The sequence below is a fragment of the Anser cygnoides genome, chromosome 3 (genome assembly GCF_040182565.1).
Source record: "Anser cygnoides isolate HZ-2024a breed goose chromosome 3, Taihu_goose_T2T_genome, whole genome shotgun sequence".
Classification (NCBI taxonomy): Eukaryota; Metazoa; Chordata; class Aves; order Anseriformes; family Anatidae; genus Anser; species Anser cygnoides.
Window position 1 is genome coordinate 7,156,906 of NC_089875.1, and position 19,695 is coordinate 7,176,600.

Here is a 19,695-nt window from a genome sequence, read left to right on the forward strand (position 1 = left end):
TCTGTACAGCTGTTTAGCTAGTCATTTATTGTTCGGTTATCACGCGGCTCTATGAAAATGAGCTGTAATCCGGTCTTTGAACTTTGTTTAAAGTCTGCAGTTTCTAATATAAGGTAAACATTTTGAACTAGCATAATCTGTAAGGAATTTTGCAGCAATAATGTTAATGTTCTACTTTGGCCTTCATCTTGTTTTTAAAAGTAAATTACCCACTTGTGAATACTCAGGATGTTTTGTGAGAATAACAAGAGCAAGATTTAATTTTGTTCTTGAGGTATGTGTGTAAGAGGAAGGTATTTTCTAGCCCGTTATGTGGAAAATGCTGAAAAACAAGGTCCAAGCAGTGTTCCTTAGCATCATCTTTCTTCATACTGGAAAGATTTAAAATGAAACTGCTGTATTTCTCCAAGCAACTGGGCACCTAAAATGTCCCCCTCCATTTTTTTGTATCAGCATAGCCGAGCCTGAAGACAGCTCTTTGCAGGGAAGGCGGTGAGTGCATGCTGTACCTGGTATACACCTCTAGCTGAGCCTGAGTGCGTCTGTGCTCTGCGCCCATCTGCCCAACAAGTCAACTCTTGTGCCACAAAGAAATGCTGAGTGCAAATGAACCCTTAATATACACATTGCTTAAGGTTTCACAGCAACCAACAGTAATTGTGAACGGAACAAAATAGTCTAAAGAGCCCCAGGATAAGTAAGCCAAAGCCTAATTTCTCTGATTGCTCTGGCCTCCCTAATGTGAGGGATGCTGTGAATCTGAGAAGGCTGCAGAAGCTGAGTCCTTAGTATAACCAATTTTTTTAATTACCAAACCAACTTGTTTACAAAGGAAAACAGAACTTTGAAAATATTTAATTATACTGTAAAAACACATTGTACTATAAAGAGCATTCTATAAAGTAAGGAAAATGTTTACTTTTAATAAACTTAAAGTTGAGAACTTCAAAAAAAGAACTGAATAAACAACACATTTCAAGCTTTCTTTGTATTTCTTTGGTCTTCCTGTCACAAGACTGTGGCGGAGCTCCTGAAAAGGTAAGTGTTTTGCAGAAGTGAGAAAAACTTGCTTTAAGTAAGTGTGGAGAGTCAATTCATTCTGTTGTGTATCGGAGTTACAGGAAGCAGCGTTCCAAACTTCATTTATACACCTTGAAAGAACCTTTTCCATCAAACCTGTGTAATTGGTGTCATGCGTTACAGCTGCAGCACCTCACTGCTTTGAATGCAGTGAATTACTGCACTTAAACAGTCATTGCTTTCCCATAAACCACTGAGTTTTTTGGAGTTCCTTTTTGCCTTGCATACAACTGTACATCTCAAGTAGCTTTTTTGATTTGGGGTTGTGTTTTTTGTTTCTTTTACATTCAAGTGTGCTATTTATTGTGTCTTTTCATGGTGCAGTTTTATGTTGCCAAACAGTAAAAATTAGATTCTTAAGCCTTATCTGCCATATGAAACAGCTCTATAACTTAAGAAATGCACTGATACATTTATTGCTGTCTTGCTTTTTATAATAATAATAAAATAGCAAAGCCCTATATGCAGACGAGTGTCTCACCTAGCCAGTTAATTTGTGCGAGCTGTCCTCGGACACCTCACACCTCAGGCTAAGAATGAAGATTGGGAAGCAAGTGAAGAGAGGAAGTTCTGGTTTCTGATACAGAGCGTAAAGGAGTGTTTTTAATTAGTACGGACTGAAATGGCCTTATATTGTTAATACAGTGCATCTAAGTTAGGCTGCACTAAGACTGCCTCTTGGTTTGCCCCAAGCCTTCTTGTGAGGGGGTGGTGGGGAGGCCGGATCTGAGCCATTTTTTAAGCAGTCACTTGCATAGCAGGAAACTGCCAGGATACCTGAGGAAAGAATAGGTAGAGGCTTCGGCTCAATAATATTTCTGCAGATCAAAATAAAATACGCATCACAGCTACATACACACAAAAACAAATTCCGGAGAAATAACGGCATGCTCCATTCCTAAAGCAACAGGGTTTTGTCATTTAAAATAGTGCACTTGGGATGAAGTGCAGAGAAGTCCTTACTTTCTGTTCATTATTCTGTGCAGTGATTCATTTACAACAGATCTGGACTATTTAAAAACTCAAACCTTCCGGTCTTTTAAAATATATCTAACAATGACATAGTCATTAAATTTTTTTTAGAGTAAATTTGCCTTGAAAGCAAATGGAATACGGTGAAAATGTGAAAAATCAATGCATGATCTTGTTTTAGGAGAAAAATATTTTATACGAAAGAGGGTAAGAAACCTGAATCTTCCAAGCAAATTGAGTAAAACTTTAACATTAGGTGAATCTGAACTAGAGTGCCCTTGTGCAGTTTCTTCCTAGTTTCTGTTCTATCAAAACGTAAAATACTTTCCATAGCAAAAATAGTTTCTTTGCAGGCAATTTTAACCCTGTGAATTATATGAAATTTGACCCTTTTGAAGATACCAACTTTTACTATCCCCAAAGGTAAGGATGCTTTAAGTATTAACAATTCCCTTTTCCAACAGCATAAAAACATCTAAGAGGCACTTCTAAAGTACAGAACCCCAAACCCTACTCCCACCTTTCTTCTTTATGGGCACCAGTCTTTGGGCTGTAATATATAACTTTAAGTTACATCGTGAAACTTACATAGTGACATTCTGAAAGAGAAAGCAGGGAATCCAGAAGAAGGGTAAGTTACTCGTTGCTGTACGTACCCCACTTCAGCCCAACAGTGGGGGCTCAATGGTTATAGCTTTGTAATATGGTATCAAATTGTAAAGACTGATAGAGCTCATCAGCGTGGACACCGTCGGTGTCATAGAACTGGCTATCTGCAATGCTGTTCTGATGATTTTGGATAGGGTTGGTGGATAGTCTTGATTCGCTTAAAACTTCTTGGTCTAAAAAACTGTAAACTGCTGGATCAGCTAAGTTAGACTGTGAATTAAAAGGTGTGCTGCCATGGGCTACCACAGGTGGACAAGCTGGAGGCACCTGGTGGAGCTGCTGCCTGTGATTGCTTACATTTAACACCTGATTATACTTCTCAAAGTTTATGCTAGTGCAGTTCATGTCATCGGTCTCCATGTTCATGATGCTTGCTGTGGTGCTGGCCTGATGAGTCTGGTGCACGATGCTGTTAGTAGAAACACTCTGCACATCTGCAGTTGACACTGCCACTGCTCCCATCCCGTTTGTGCTGCTGAAATTCCTGTAAAAGCTGGAATCCTTCTCATCAGGCCAGTTCAGAGGGTTATCGTGGAAAGCTGGGAGAGTGCTGCTGCCCTGCGCGCCAGGCTGAGGCACGTCTGTCACAAAGCTGTTCTGTGGGTGCGCGTTGAGCAGGCTGCCAGCCGAGGACGGGGTGCTGTACAGCTGCTGCCAGCACGAAGAGAGCGTGTCTTGCTTCCCTGGACCCACCTGTGCGGGCTGATGGGGAATCTGATTGCACCCGGGGTACATCTGACCGGAGCTGGGCAGAGTTCCTAGCCCTGGCATCATCAGCGTGGATGAAAACATGTTTGGTTCTGTGAAGAGTAAAGACATTACTGTATTTTTATGCCATTTTGTATGTTTGTTTTAATTACAAATGGCAAAAATGCATAGCAAAAGTGGTTCTGTCTTAACGAGATTATCTGTGGATCTGCATTTCAAATACTTGCTCAAATGCTGTCCGGGACAAGCGCTGTAATTCTGGACAGCAGCAAGACAGCTGTCTGCCTTATGCCCCTTTATGGGGCATGCTGAAGGTGACAGCCTACATTTAAACAAAGAACTGATGGGTTTAGCTTGTATAGCCAAAAGTACCAGTATCATACAGGGAGAAAAGCTTGAGGAGATACCAGAATTTTTAGCGAAGAGGAGGGAAGGCCAGAACTGAGTGTTAGGGTTGAAGGACAGAGTACCTGAACCCAGAGAAGATGAATACTCATCTAAACTAAAGACAGCAGTGCTTAGAGAGGGCCTTAGTATAATTTTAATTTTATTTAAATGTAAGCATTATGATGAAGAGGCTAGAGCACTCTCCTGTGGAAAAAGGAAGTTACAGCATTGCTGAGGAGGAATAAGAGACAGGTACTGCTGCTGCCTTGGGACCTTCAGTGCTTCCTGAAAAGCACCAGCCCTTCCCCACAGCAATCGGACACTGCTTGTTTCAAACTGCTGTTGGATTTGGGACATGCAAGCCAAAACTTACCTTTCTTGATCATCTTCCCTTCAGGGTTGGCAGCAGAAAACAAAGCCACTTTGGGCCTCTCTGTCGCATTTGATCCTGTGACGGAAGAAGCACGAATCTATTTTGAATGTTTGCTCTCAAATAAAATGACCCCGTCTAACCATTAAGTTCGCTCAAACAAGAAATAGACAAATATTTCCCTTACCACAGTCTTGTATGAGCTTTTGCCAAGCCAGCGTTGATCTTTGCCTTTTTGCTTTGTTACCATACGGATCTACAACAAAAGGAGTATACGGAAAACCAGCGTTAATTAAAATTCTCTTTGATATAATAATAATAATTTGTAAAGAAACTCTCTAAGGGCCCACTCGTGTAAGTTTTACTGTAGAAAAATGTATTTAAAAAAATATATTTCAGATGTGGCTACACTCCTAACAAACCAAGACACTGTTAACCATGACTCTTGATATTTTCATTGAAAGAGGGAGCAAACTGACCAGTGTTAGGTTTTTTGTTTTTTAAATTTACATTGTAAAAGTAGCATTGTAAAATTTTTACTAATTAAGTTACTGTTTACTCTAAACAAGAGTTCTGCATTGATAGTAACTTTTAAAAAATTCAACTAATGGGAACCATACCCTTTTCATCTGGTAGGTATCTGAAGTCCATTGGTTCACTGACTTCCTGGTCGGAAGGTCTTCTTAACTGCATCTTCACCGTGACAGGCTCGGTGATGTCTTTGAGAAACGGTGGCGTTCTGAACACAATTGCAACTTGGCGGTGAACATCAGCTTGTGAGAAGGAGCCTTTGGCCTCCCAGTTGTCCAAGACAAATCTGACTTCTATATCATCTAGTCCGATACAAACACAAGATGCTTGTTAAGCTAAAGAAAACTGAAAACTTGCAGGAGAAAAAGCAGAAGGGGGAAGAAGAAAGGAGCCTGACTCAGAATTCAGATGCGAAGTATATGCCTTGACCTTAAAGGCACAGAGCATCTTTCAGAGGTGCTGAGAGCCCTTGAACCTGAAAGCTATTCTGCCTAGCTAAAACCAGAGCACTTACACAGGAGTGCAGTGAAGGGTTTAAATTCCCCATCTAGAAAGCAGTAGTGTCAGCCATTTGGAATAAAGGAAAAAAACACTAGCCAAGGTTACCTTTTTGAACTTTGTCACACAGTAGAAATATTTCATCTCCTCCTTTTACACTTCCACAGTTCTTATTCACACGGCAAATTCTCAGTTCTGCTGTGTTGGGAGCTCCTGGAAACAAACAGGCAAATTGGATGACAAAGAATTGTTGTAACTGTCACTATTGAAGAGGAGGTGCTGGGAATCAAGGTATTTAAAGGGAAGGCAACAGCTGGAGGAGGGTGACACGCTCTGAAATCCACACTAAAAGAAAATCATTCCAGCAGGGCTTGATGTTCCATGCAAATCCAGAGTCAGCAAGCGGCACAGCTATCTTACAGCTCAGCCGCTCCTCTCAAAACACAAGAGTCCAGGGCAGATGTGCCACTTACTCCCTAACTATTCTAGAGTAGTCTCAAAATATTTCCCTAAATGATGCCATTATGCTCAGCACTGCTGCCCTTCAAGATGTAGAATTGAAAGCAGTTCTTCAAGTAACTGATTACATGTTACAGTCACACTTCTTTGGAAAACGCTGAGCTAGTAAGTCAAGAAAATTCCTGAGTATCTGGTTGTAGCTTTATTCACAGGCACACTTGGCCACCAAACCTGTCCTCTCTCACTGTATCTGGGTGGTTGAGAGCAGGTCTAGGAACCTTCAGGCCTTTACTCAGGGCAGCAGATTTCACTCAAAAATGCTCCAAATTCCACCCCAAGCCAGGGCTGTACGTGGGCAGCACTCGCAGCCTGTGTGCAACCTCTGATAACGTTGTACACTGCAATAAATTCAACACGGCTGGAGCGTGCAGGTTGTGCCTCAACAGCCTGATGGCTACGAGGGACTTACACTGCCGACATCCAAGCACTGCCTGGTACAGCTCTTGTGTCTGCCCCGGTTCACCAGCAGCAGCTTTTCTGCAGGGTAAATAAGGAGACAGGAGACTACTGCAATGAAGAACAGCCCCTAGACACTTTGTGGGCTGTCACAATTTATTTAAAAAGGCACTAATGTCACGATCTAGCGATTGAGAAGTGTTAAAAGATCTTCTCCCAGTCCAATCCCAGCAAAATGAAACTACGCTATCCTGTGATGCTCTCCAGTTTTGTTATGTCACGACCCACAACTCCAAATGCACTTCAGTGCCCTCCCATCAGCACAGCGAGGCGCGGTCCCACCACCACGGGCTCCCTGTTCGAGGCACAGAGAAGAGACGCAAAGCCAAAGCTCGAGGTGTCACACAGAAAAAATCCACTTTAGGCTCCTGCCTGGATTTTTGTGGTGCTGTATAGGTACGCCGTAGCACCACACAGGTGCACAGGTTTAGAACAGAGCTCCCTGTAAGCTTGGGCCAGACCCAATTACGTAGTTACTGTGTGCAGTGATGAGCACGATAAGTGGGTGCTACAGCCTCGTTTACTGCGTGACACATAACACTTCATTCGCTGAATGAATCAGAAACTTTGAAGGGAGGGGAAACAAAACAAAACCAGAAACAGTACAGGATCATATGATTGACAGTGTCATTGTGCGTTTTTCACAGGAAGAGTAAATTAAGAATTGCAAGGAGAAGCTTAATTTTACCTTTGTTTCACTTCTGTATGCTTAAATGGCACTCAATGTCTTTTGAACAGGTTTTGGGGAAAGTGTCCTGGGCTACAGTTTGTCGTTTCATTTTGTCTTTTATTTTAATGGGGTTTAGAAGGGGTGGAAAGTGCAAGAAACGTGAATACCAACAGATGTGGGTGCACCACGGCTGGCCGCCCCGGTGCTGGGCAGGAAGAGCGAGTTGGGTGCCAGCCTCAGAGGGAAACACACCGTGTGGCCTGTCGGGCCAGGTCGTGTCCTGTGGTGTCACGCCACTTCCCATCTCTCTTCCCTCGCACACGCCCCTGCCTCCCTGTCGCTTCTGTGCCCACCCTGTTCCTGTTCCTTGCCCCCAGAAAGCATGGCCACAGTAACAAATATCTGATAGAATGAGCTCACCAAAAATCAGGCCACTTTCCACGGGGGCAGAACAACACGTTCTTCCCAACTTCACTTCTCAGAAACAGCACGATGCTTTCTATGACTCTTCCCAAGAGTTTTCAGCGCAACTTGGTAAATTTCTGTTCAAAACCAGTTAACATTACAAGCAACTGAAAACAGAAGCTGCCTGTAACACTGTATGTTATAAACTCCCAGTCTCTGCTAATGTGATTGCTTCCACGTAATGTTCAGGTTATTCTTACATATCTCTACTACCCAAAGCACATGGAAACTAAAAAGTGTTGGAAAGGGAAGAAAATACTGGAATTAAAATGTGAAAGCTGATTTTCTGAGAAGCTCTGGATATATTTTTTTTTTTGATCCTGAGCTGAACAGGGCTGGAAAAGCCTTAAGTGTAACAACACAGGATTCCCAAACCCACTGCACCATCCGTTTTTATCTTTTATCTAAAGCTATAACCTGTTAGCCAGTACCGTACAACAGAGCTGATTGACAAATGCTAACGTTTTTTAAGAAATTCAGATCTGAAACTGCTGTTCCAGACAACAGCAGCATAATTTTTATGATTTGTGGTTACAGTTATGCACTGTTTTATTTACACTGCTGCTATGTTACACGGAGGATTTCAGATACCTACAGTGTATCAGGAGCTGCCCACATATACCCACACTAAAAAACCAAGCTTCCCCCTCCACACAGCTATCTGTCATTTCAGCAGCTTAGCAAAGACTGACGTCAATCAACGCAGACGAGTAATCATGATTTGGCATATTTCTAAATGGCATCTGAGATGTAGCTGCAAATCTCATCTATCATTTCTATCTCAACCCTAATTAATACTACAAGTGTTCTCAGTAAGACAATGCACACAATTTCAACTTCTAGATAACTCTAGAAGAGACTAAAAATACCAAAAACACCTGATTTCGTATTAAACATTTCCATAATGGTTATGCACACATCAACAAAATCCTGGGCATCAATGTGTAAAATGCAGATCTCATTTTATGCTGTAGCTTCTGCTAAAATAATGGCCCTTGACCTTGAATATCTGACACGGAAATACTTTCACTGCAGAAACAAAAATCACTGCCAAAAAGGATTTTCCACGATTAAGAGCTCTTCTGCTATTCTTCCCCAGGAGAAGAAATCCAGCACACAGTGAGGGCTGAAATCCTCAGCTCCCCTGTTACCTACCTCTACACTGAAATATGACTGAACGGGATACTGAAGGGCTGTACAAAAGCATTAGGACAGCGTCCCACTGAGGTAAATATCTCCTGAGAGCTCTGTTGCAGAGCCCTCACAAGTCAAAGGCAAGACTCCTCACTGGTACAAACAAGCTTTAGGTGCATAACAGATAGTTTGTGGCAGCCATCTATCTCATTATAATTTTAATTGCTTGGCACATCAGAAGCAGGCCTGTCCTTGCAGGCATTGCTGCATATGTGAACAAGGGCCGAGAAAGCACCAGTGAGTGGGCCCGTGGCAGCAACGGACAATGCTGACTCCAGTGTACCAACATTTCATGCTGGGATCATCTTTTGAGAGGATGCCAAGTGTGTTGTCATGCGTTAGGTGTGAATCTAACAGTGCCAAAACAGAAAAGTGCCCCAAGGGCTATCAAAGAGCTCAAAACCTCAGAATCTGTCCTGGTATTTTTCATTTCAGGCAAAGGGACCAAAAAAAAAAAGTGAAAAAAACCACATTTGACTGAGCTGGTACTTACTGTTGTCATAGATCGGGTTGGAAATCAAAGGAGGAAGAGCTAACGTGTAGTTGCCATGTTCATCAGGGAGGAAAGCTTGGAAGCAGAGACGGACGACGTTGAGATCGTACTCATCGATGTTGTGCAGCTGCTCTTCAGGCACTAAACAGCAGAAGGAAAGACAAGGCTGAGAATTAGTCTTCAAAAACAACAGTAATTCTTTAATAAACTACAGATGGGTCTCCGCTGGTAAAGAAACAGCGATGCCGATACAGAGGAAATGTGCCCATAGTCCCTGCTGGTGTTACAGGAGCTGCATGAATAAATCGGTTGCACACAGGAAACGATGGAGAAACCTTTAACGCTTTCCCTTCATCAAACAGGGCTAAATCCAAAGCAAAAAAAAAAGTAAAAACTTCCCTTCTAACACGGCAAACTCGTCCCTACCTTTGTGTTTCTCTAAAGGCTTGTTCTTTGACCAGATTTCCCATGGATGAGTTCAGATGAGCCAAACTGGGACTGCCCCTGAGCAGCTGCAGCAGAGGAAGATGACCGTGCACCCCAAAACAGACTCTGTCACACCAAGGCACGTCCACCTTCACAACACTTTCATCCTTCCTCCTAGTTCTCCACTTGTTCCTCGAGTCCTCACCTTGCCTTGGAGACCAGTTTCACGTATTTATAGTTTAAAAGTCATTCTCTGCACTTGTTTCTCCCTCGTTTGTGCATAATGAAGTTTACATACAGAATGCCACTGCCAAAGGGAAAACCTTCACAAAGAAGTACTTAGATTGAGCTGAAGATTGCAGCAAGTGAGAGACTTCTGCCACATGTTACCATTATTTTCCTTTAGAAACCGAGATGGAAAAGTAATCAGGGGCAAGACCGAAGGTAAAACAATACAGATCAACTCCCCCTTCCCATCAAATCTGTGTCACTTCTGAACCTTTGGGAGTAGTGATTAGCAGTGCCATCATGATATGCTTCTGTAGCTCAACAAGCAAACCCTGGCTGGGAAGGATGTGTTTCCTTACACGTTCCTCCCAGTGTAAAGAACAGTAACGTGGAGCCCCAGCTCAGCATTTCAGTTTTGTTCACCATTTTATTTTCAAAACATGGGACTTAGGATATCACTACTGCACATCTCATGTAATCCCAGCTTTGTGGGCAGCTCTGGGAAAAGCAGCACTATCCGAAATCAATGTTTTCCTTTAAGGTCTGGCATTAAACTACTATGTTGATATTCAGTGATTGACAAATGAGAAACTGATTTCATTTCATTCAAGTAGAAGTAGTGATAATTAAAATCATTTAAAGTAGTCTCTTCCAAAATTGTTCAAAGCAGCAGCTCACCATAGCCAGGCTCTCCTTACAAGAGAGCAGGCTGAGGGAGGCCTCACGGCGGCCTGCAGCTCCCTCACGAGGGGAGCGGAGGGGCAGGCGCTGAGCTCTGCTCTCTGGGGACAGCGACAGGACCCGAGGGAACGGCATGGAGCTGGGACAGGGGAGGGTCAGGCTGGGTGTGAGGGAAAGGTTCTGCACCCAGAGAGCGGTCGGGCACTGGGACAGGCTGCCCAAGGAAGCGGTCATGGCACTGAGCTGCCAGAGTTCAAGAAGTGTTTGGATGCCGCTCTCAGACACATGGCGTGATTTTTGGGTGGTGTCGTGTGGAACCAGGAGTTGGACTCGATGATCCTTGTGGGACCCTTCCAACTGTGGATATTCTATCGCTCTGTGATACAATTACCTAAAGTGAACGTGTGCCAAGTCAACAGATCACATCCTCTGAAGCTCACTCCCTCCCCTGCCCTTTCAAAGACCTCTTGCAAGAATAAAAGATTAAACGTGCTTGTGATAAAAAGCCTGGGGATCACACCATGCTGATTAGATTGCAATGCTCTGACCTTTAGCATTTATCATGGGTTGGTCTCCACCCTGCCATGAGCCGATTCCACAGTACCCACTCAAGTGATTTCTTCCTTTCACCTTTTGATAGTGTGAAATAACAAATGCTCTGAGCTCAGAATACTTTCCACTGGCATTTTTTAGTCTTTCTGGTGTTCTGAATATCTCAGTTTCTCCCAGTGTCTACTGTAAAAAGAAATCAAATCACCTTTCCGCTCTACAAGCCCGTGATCAGCAGTATTGCAAGACGAATACAGCAGTAAGTGCTAACCAAGTACGTACGTAACCTCACAAACGTTAGGGCCCAGGGGAGTTCTGCCTGTGTGAACTTTGCAGGTTGTTGTCTGACTCAGATGTGCAGAGTGAAGTTTTATAATTTAATATACTTCATTAGCTGACCTGCTAACTTAATAGAAGAGGATCTTTAGAAAGCAGGTTTTCTCTGATGCTACACTTCAAGCTATGTGCATTTACATGTAAATGCTGACAAACTGTGACAGAAACGCAGCTCGGCCCCCAGACCAGAACCACCCCGTTGATCCTAGGACAGGAGCAGAGCATCACAGTGGGAACACGGCAGCCAGCACTGCCTCACCGGGTGCAAGAGCACTCCTTGGGTAACCGCAGCTTGTTCCAGAAAGCCTGCAAGTGGGTACTGACACAGCATCCATGGTGTTCGCCCCTGCCCTTCTGTTAATCAGAGCCCTCCGAGCCGATCCTGGGTCTACATCACTGGCCGGCTCTTCGAGAGGCCAACCAAGGATGAAGCTAGTGCCAAACACCTGATGGTGATGGTCTGCAAACTTCTGTTAAAACTATACTTGAGAGCATGTTCATGCTTGGACGAGTTGCTAGGTATGACGAGGTCTCTGCACCTCAGCACTTTGCAGGAACAGGCAGTGCTCAGCATCACGCAGGTTTGGCAGACTCAGAGTCCAACTGCCTCTAGATGCAGCCTGACTTAGGGAAATAAGGGGGAAAGAACGAAAAAAGAAAAAAAGTGCATTCTCTAGATTGGACCTTGCATAAGGGATAATCAGAAGTTTAACACTACTTTGTTCTCAGCTGTTGAGGTGACTCTAACCCCTGTTCTGACACCATGCCAGTGAACAATTAGTTCCCAGCTGCCATTAAGACTTACATTAGTGAGCTCTATCACCCACTGATGTTAATTGGATCCAGCCCGAGAGCCCAAGCTGTAGTCAAGTTTCAAACCTCATAAACATGAAATCAGGTACCTTTGCACCAGTCAACTCACTGCAGACAGAAGCCAAGCACAAGATCTGGATCTGGCTTTTGATTCTGAATCAAGAGTGCGGGCTGCATGGCCGTGTAATCAAGTCTCTCTCACACTAAACACCAGTCCTGCGCTGCATTTTCCGCAGGTGCAGCAGCCTCTTTCTCAGAAACAAATAACAGGAGGCAAAGTTTAACAGAACTCTATAAATGCAAAAATACATTAAATAGGAGAAAATGAGTAAGTAAATGCTAATGATCAAATTATCATGTTTCCTATACTGTGAACTTTCATAAGTTCCCAACAAACGTGTTTGACAACTTGGTACAGGAAAGGTGTAGCGTGCCGATCACTGCAAAACATGGAATTGCTGTATACAGCTCGTTACATTGCAGCAAAAACACAGCTCTTCATTTGCATATTCTTATAAATGACTTAATACATTATAAAAATCTGCAGTTTGAAAGAGGAAGTGCTCAGTCAAGACTGATTCCTCTTGGGCTATTTTTAACCAGATGAGAAGAACATAACAGAGCAAAAAAGGAGAACAAGACAGCTGCGACTCCATCTTGTGATGGCACGCTTAAAAATATAGAGGCTAAATCCCATGCTTGCGTAAAGCAGCACATAGCTTTCATCAATTTCAAAACATATTTCATTCACACCTAAAAGACAGACAATCATCCAAACAAAATAAGATGCTGTTATTTTTAATGAACATCTAATTCTGCTCCCTCTGAAGTCAATTTGAGAGTAACCACTGACTTGAGCGGATGCTGGCTTACACCTTCAGAATATTAAAAACAAACAAGAGCGAGGCAGACAAACACTGACTAATTCCTGGAGTATGGCTGTGCAGAGGATGGTCATGTCATTCGGTGTTATTTCATTGACTTCCATACCAAAGGAGAGGAGACAGCATTAAACCCGACAAACCTGAATTTACTGAAGTTAAGAAATGCTGCTCAAGATTTGGGGAACAGAAAGGACTGGAGACAAAGAGTACGCACACCATCACCCTGTGCAAGCTCCACATATGCAGCTTTAGTGAAATCAGTGGCATCACACATGTGAAGCAGAAAGATTGCACAATGCAGTATGTTTAGAACAGACACGGCAATAAAGGCTTGAACACAGCACATAAATAAGAGGAAGAAGTGCTCTGCTTTTGGCAAGGGTTCAACTTCCTCTCTGGACTTCTTGCTGTGTGGTACCACACCTTATTGTCTGCATGTGAATCTGACCAAAAGAGCTGCAATCCAACCAACCATGTAAGCACGTTCCTGCGATGGCCCAACCTAATAACAAACTAGCCTTAATCTGGCAAAAATTCATTTTCTGTATTTATCCGTGCAAAGGGGAGTAAATGAAGTAACGTTTATAAACACAGCTACTTTACAAGGGGAAGGAGAACTTTCAAAAGTAAAATGTAGCAACCACGTAGAAATAAAAATAATAATATTAAAAAGAGCTGACAAGAACTGAAAATTTCTAAGGTAATTAAGAGGCTTGATACCATGAAATCCATAGAAACACAACCAAACAAAAGAAAACTAACATCACTCACCAAGATTCTGGCAACAGGATTTTAAAAACAGTATCTAGAGTTGGGTTTGAAGCTGGGGAGTACAGGCTCTTCTACCAGCAACCAGCTACAGTAACTAGTAAATCCTTTATAAATCTGTTTATGACGACTCTGATAGAAATATTGGTCCCCCAACTTAAAGATAATAATAATAATAATAATTGTATTTGAAAAAGATTCTTTACTCTCTTATCACAAGAAGAAACTGATACAGCCCCAGGGTGGACACAAAGACACCCCATACAATTCATGAACTCCTTCCACCTGAGCTGGTGAGCCCAAGCAGCACATGCGACACAGGGGTTAGGCTTGGGTTGCCCTTGCCTCAGAGATCTTCATCACTGAACTCCAGGACTGCTCTGTTGGGTTTCTACTGAATTATCGGGCTTCCTGTATTTGGCTTCTGTAGCACAGCTTTCTGGGTCCAGCTCACTAGCACAATTCCAGATTACGGCACAAAATTAAAGATGCCAATAGCATCTGGCCTCCTGTTTATTGATCTCTACTGCCTTTTGCTATTTTAAAGTCTTCATCATCCAAAACGATCAGGAGAATACCATTTACCTGGTGAAATTACTGGGGGATTAAAGGGCCTGATATTTACTCATCAGGTGATGCTAGAGGGAAAGTGAAAGTTTATTTTGAACACTGAAGAGCAATGACTTAATACGATACTAAATATTAGATATTAAATAGGTTCCTCGCATACAGCCCTCCCTCCACCCAGCTTCTAGACTAATGATGTCAAACTTCTGGAGTGGGTAGAGATGGGAGGCACGTTAGCACCTAAACATAACTTACACGGAAACTTCCAGGGCAAATGATGTGGCGTGACACATTCAGAGCTAGCTGCGCTGAGAAAAGCAGCACGCCCTGCAAAGGGACATCTTGTGACCTTTGCTTCTTAAAGAGGGGCTGTGGGGGCGTATGAGCAACACTAGGTCTCAGACAAAGAGAATGACCTGCAAATAAAAGCACTTCACTGTGGAGACCACTCAGGAGCGCACATCATTAATAATCATGATGAGCTATATTCTGCCTTTTTTCTTACGCAGGCAGTGCTTTTTAATTCAGGGATATGCTAGGAGCTCACTTTCGTTTAAGCGATGACACAGAAGTTGTTTGCCTCCAGTGACCTCAAGCCCTAAGATACCCCCTGTAGCCCTGATACCTGCTGATCAGTTAAACCCAGCCTACGACAGAGGCTTTGCTGTAAAAGGGAGGCTTCTGCCCAAGCATCATTTCCAGCACTAACCTTGTGCTGGGAATAGCTCTCACGTGGTGAATCAGATCAAAGAACTGAACTGGTCTGGCTGAAAACTAACCTGACTAGCAGTTACTTCTGCTGTAGCAGAAGGGCTACAGCAGGCAGGTGACAGCACACGCTAAATTGCCTGGGTATTTGACCAGGGTCTCCTGCAGCTGAACTCTACACAGCCAGAAGGGACCTTGCCAAATCATTTTCTGCTACATTTGCTGTTTCCAAATGCAGCCATACTGATACAAAAGAAAGAAGAGAGAGTCCCGGTGTGCTATTTACCCCTTGCTGACAAAAGCCAAATATTATGCTCTCTCTCCTTTGCACCTAGGCTTTGGAAACTATATGCAGAGTTGGGTGATAGGCCAGGCTGTTCGGCTACGTGTCCAGGGGCATAACAGCATCTACCAGCACTTGCTCAGAGGGAGGAGCTGGGAACGAGGACAGGGAAGGGCTGTGGCAGCGCTATGATTCCTCTACGGATAAATCCATGCCTGGTTTATACCTCTGTGATGCACGAAGAGATGAGTTCAATCAACGCTGAAGAAAAAAAAGACAACTTTTGCATGTATCTATAAACATAATATGCAACAGCAGAACTCAATAATTCAACAAAAAAATCAATGAGGGTGCAAATGACTAAAATCTGGATGCTAACCTACTGTCAATAAGTGCCCAACAGGCAATAGATTCCCAGACTAGTGAGGTTACATCTCCCTCTCGCATCTTACTTGCTGCTCGGGCGTAAGGAAGTGACATCACCTTTCTTTTAACAGAGGACAGAAGCACAGGAAAGGTGAATGACCGGGCTTGAAACAAAAGCTGAGGGAAAGACTCAGAATACAAATGTAAAATTCTGAGTTGGAAAAGGTTTGTCCAAACAATATTTTACTGCAGGTGGGTTCTCCTCCTGTTTTAAGTCTGATATCAAAAAAAAAAAAAAAACACCATAAAATCGGAACAAAATTGAACACATATGCATCCCCCTCTGTACGTCTCTAAGACATACTTTTTAGCTACTTCTGTTTACAGTATAAAAAAAGAAGTCAGAATTTTTGTCTCTCTAATTGGCAATTTTTCTTTTTGTCTTTTAAGGAATTTGAAGAGAGAGTCCTTTAGGTTAACATACAAGCTTCAGCATAAACAGCAAGAAGCATATGCATGAGGAACAGAAGAACAGAGGGCTTTCCAAAGGTAAAAGCTAAAGGAATGGCATGATCCAGACATTTAGCCTTCCTCTGGAGGATTCGCCCTGCCCCTCTTATAAAGCTGGCCGCTCTCACTTCCCAAGATTTCCAGCTTGAAAATTTGGTTGGGGTGGGGGCGGCAATACGTATTTAATTTAAGGACAGTAAGTTTAAAATTTTAACATCTGGGACAGTCACTACAGAAGACTGTGGTGCTTTTCTCTTTCTCAAGCCATTCCTCACTCCCCAATTCTTGCTCAGAGCTGCCTTTTGGTTCAGGATATTGACCTATTCGCAGATCAGTGGCCAATAAGCCGCGGTGCAAAGTGCGTGCTGCCCTGCAGCGGGTGGGCTGGCAAGGGGGATCCTCGCAAGCCCAGCCCATGTGGGCGAGTGGCGTCAGAGCTGAGGGTCTTACAGGCGCAGCCGCACCGGGGCCAGCAGGGGAAGCTGCGGAGAGGGTGACGGGGCGCGTGGGCAGGAAGCCAGTGCGACTTGTGTGGGGAGCAGCCCGAGCGCAGCGCGGAGGCGGAGGCGTGCAGGGGGTGTCGTGGAGACTGTGACGAGTGCGAAGCGAGCGTGGGGTCAGCTGCCCGCGGGCGGAAAGGGGAAACAGCAAGAGGAAAGACTGCGGAGGCAAACGGAGCTGAGTTAGTTGCGGGGTACGTGGGACAGCCTGAAAATTAATTAAGCACTTATTAGCAAGAGCAATTACAAAGGAGCAGGAACCTTAAGCATATGTCAAGCTCCAGGGAAAGCCTATTTGTACTCTCGTGATCAATTGCCTGAAATCGGGCAGTTCTTCGCGTTTCGCACTCCAAGCCAAGCCTAGGGTTTTCACGCTGTCATCCATTTAGCTAGAAAAAGGCTGGTCCTCTGTAATACAGTGCAAAGTACAGTTTTCCCCTAAATTTAATGAACACATCTAGGGCCTTTCCTCATTGATAATTAACTTAGGTTATTATTAAGTCAATTGTTGTCTCTGCTTCAAGTCACACCCACCCACAAAAGCTCTTAGCTCAAGACTGGCTCTTCTTTTAATTTGAGTTGGCTACACATCAGACAGTACATGGTAAGACGAGGATATGGCACAACTCAACAGCTACGAAAAGAAAACAAACACCCTAGAAAGCAGACGTGGACCAGCTCCACTGGAGGAGTAACTCAGCTCCTTCGAAGCTGTGCTATTTGTATCGTCATCATGCCAAGGAGGCCTAGTTACGCATCAGGCTGCCAGTGCACACTATTTTCCTGGTGTGCTCAGGGATAAGAGACAATAGAGATTTCTGTAATTGTTTAGCTTTATAGGACAAAAACATATGGGACATAGCCTTGTGAGCAACGCGGATCATGAGCACATCCAGTGATGGTGTGGTAACAACAATTCTCTCTTAAGGCCAAGTCAAGAGGAGCAGCCTTCTGGCAGATCACCTGAGTGGCATCACAGTGAACTCACACAATTCGCACAGAGGATGTTTAGAATCTATACTGACTTTAACAATGGACAAATGGTGCCAGCTAACAGTGGGGATTTCAAGTGAAATAGCCTTACAGATACGCTTTCAGGGTGACTCAGATGTAGGCAGCCCCAGCCAGGCACATGGCATGATCTGCAGACACAGCCTTGTTATCACCCAGGAGCTCGGAGGTAGGCATCAGTCGCTTCAACAGCTAGGTAAGAGTGCTGGAGAACATTATCTTAAACATGCATCTTTACTAAGGAAGTTCCTACTGCTGCCCATTATGGCCACGCGTGTCCATGCCATGTGCTGTAAGGTGTGGAGGAGGGATGACACCGCCAGAGAATTTGCATTAGGACTCACTCTCCCTTCGCCACCCCAGCTGCCTGTGGCACCCTGGCTTCCCTGGAAGATGAAGGCCCCTTTACACAAGGAAGTTTGGAATGCAACCTCGTGGACCTACACCTTGCTATTACTTCAGCCTTTACTGACACAGGTAATACATATGGTGGCAAGCTAGAGACATATTTTGTCTGTTAATAGGGCCTCTGCCTCAAATGGGGACTCAGGACAGGGATTATATGACTGATCCAGAAAAAAGTGGGGAAAAAAAAGAAAAAACACCTAGCTCACAAACACCGTGAAGGCTAGTTTTCAGCTCTATGAGAACTTAAATGTTCAATACAGCATTTTTCACATAGCTGAAAAATACTGGCAGTCCTGCAGAACCTGATGTTCCTACAAGGAATGAGCAGCATTAACTTGCAACCTGCTTAAAGGATGCACCTAAGAAACTTCACTAATTAGAAAAGTTGGATAACTTTCCGAAGACAAATTAGTAAATAAATGCACAGTATGGGATGTATACAATACAACCTAAACCACCTTGAAGAACGCAGTGATACTCTTGACCTTACAAAACAAGCCAACTAAACCCATATATAAAACTTTCAACCTTATCAAGCAGTAAGCATTATGGTGACTGCTGCTAGCGAAAACCTGTTTTGATCAACTAAGCACACACAATAAAAATACTTCTGTCACTAATCCTGTTTTATTAAACCTTGGTCCTGCGCCCTTCTGGGCTCTGCGCAGCGTGGGACTGCCCTGAAGCGGCTGGAGGCCATTCTCAAGGCGGCTCAGCTTTGTGCTGACACGTTAACAAGTGCTGAAAGGCAATTACGCAGGCTGGGGATTGCCAGCAGCCCCTTCTCAGCACAAGCCCTGCCAAGAGCAGGGTGCTGCCCTGTGTGTCACCCAAGCGAGGCTCTCCCCTGCTGCCAGGGCAGGTCTCCCTGCTGTTGGTCGGGCAGAGAGGAGCCCAGGATCCGATGCTACCAAGTGCAACCAGTTGCAATTGCCCCAAAACGATTAGTGAACTTGGAGTTATGTGCCAACCACTGCAAGAGTCTACTCTCAAATTATTTTAAACATGTCTTTACTCTGTTACGCTGAGCAGCACTAAGAACTCTATGTGATTGCTAAAGCTTCTTTGGTGAAATACACCTACATAAAAGGATTTTATCATGTTCTTTTACTGCACAACATCAAGAGAAAATGTCAACTCATTTTTTACTTATGGAGTAAAACAGAGCAAGCCAAGAGGGCTGAACAGAAGCGTTCCTCTTTTTTTGGTTCAAAATCAAGGTAGAGCTGGCTGAGTTAAGATAACAGTAAATAAAACACTACTTTATACTCTTTAAATTGTGTTGAAGGACTAATTTTAAAACATGCTGTTGTGTGTAAATTATCAGAACTAGGTTATGATTTTGATGGACTATTAGCCTGACTACAAACAGCTGTTCTGAAAGAAAATAGTCTAGAACATTTCTCATCCTGCAGTGAGTTCAGCACATTTCTTTTTGCCCTGTTCAGGACAAAAGCAAAGTATGTATTTTGAAGCTAGCTGGAAATCTAGCTCCCAACTCTCCAACAAGGGCCTTACCTGAATTTAGCATGACTTCTGTGGGTATTGAAAAGGGTTTGAAAAATCTCCAGGTTTTTGCCACACCTAAGCAAATACATAACTGCATTTGTAATAATGCCTTCTTCTCAGAGGCACTATTGGTGCT

General features: G+C 43.6%; 1 protein-coding gene across 1 annotated transcript in view; it reads right to left on the bottom strand.

Moving 5' to 3' along the window:
• Positions 1–784: 784 nt before the first annotated feature.
• Positions 785–19,695, bottom strand: part of REL (REL proto-oncogene, NF-kB subunit) — a 32,977-nt gene continuing 14,066 nt past the window's right edge. Inside the window, exons 5-10 of the mRNA XM_048060722.2 lie at positions 9,013–9,153; positions 5,324–5,428; positions 4,807–5,019; positions 4,374–4,442; positions 4,190–4,264; positions 785–3,521 (exon numbers count right to left, since the gene is read on the bottom strand). Of these exons, the coding sequence (XP_047916679.2) occupies positions 2,734–3,521; positions 4,190–4,264; positions 4,374–4,442; positions 4,807–5,019; positions 5,324–5,428; positions 9,013–9,153 (1,391 nt within the window). The 3' untranslated portion in view covers positions 785–2,733. The remainder of the gene's footprint in view (positions 3,522–4,189; positions 4,265–4,373; positions 4,443–4,806; positions 5,020–5,323; positions 5,429–9,012; positions 9,154–19,695) is intronic.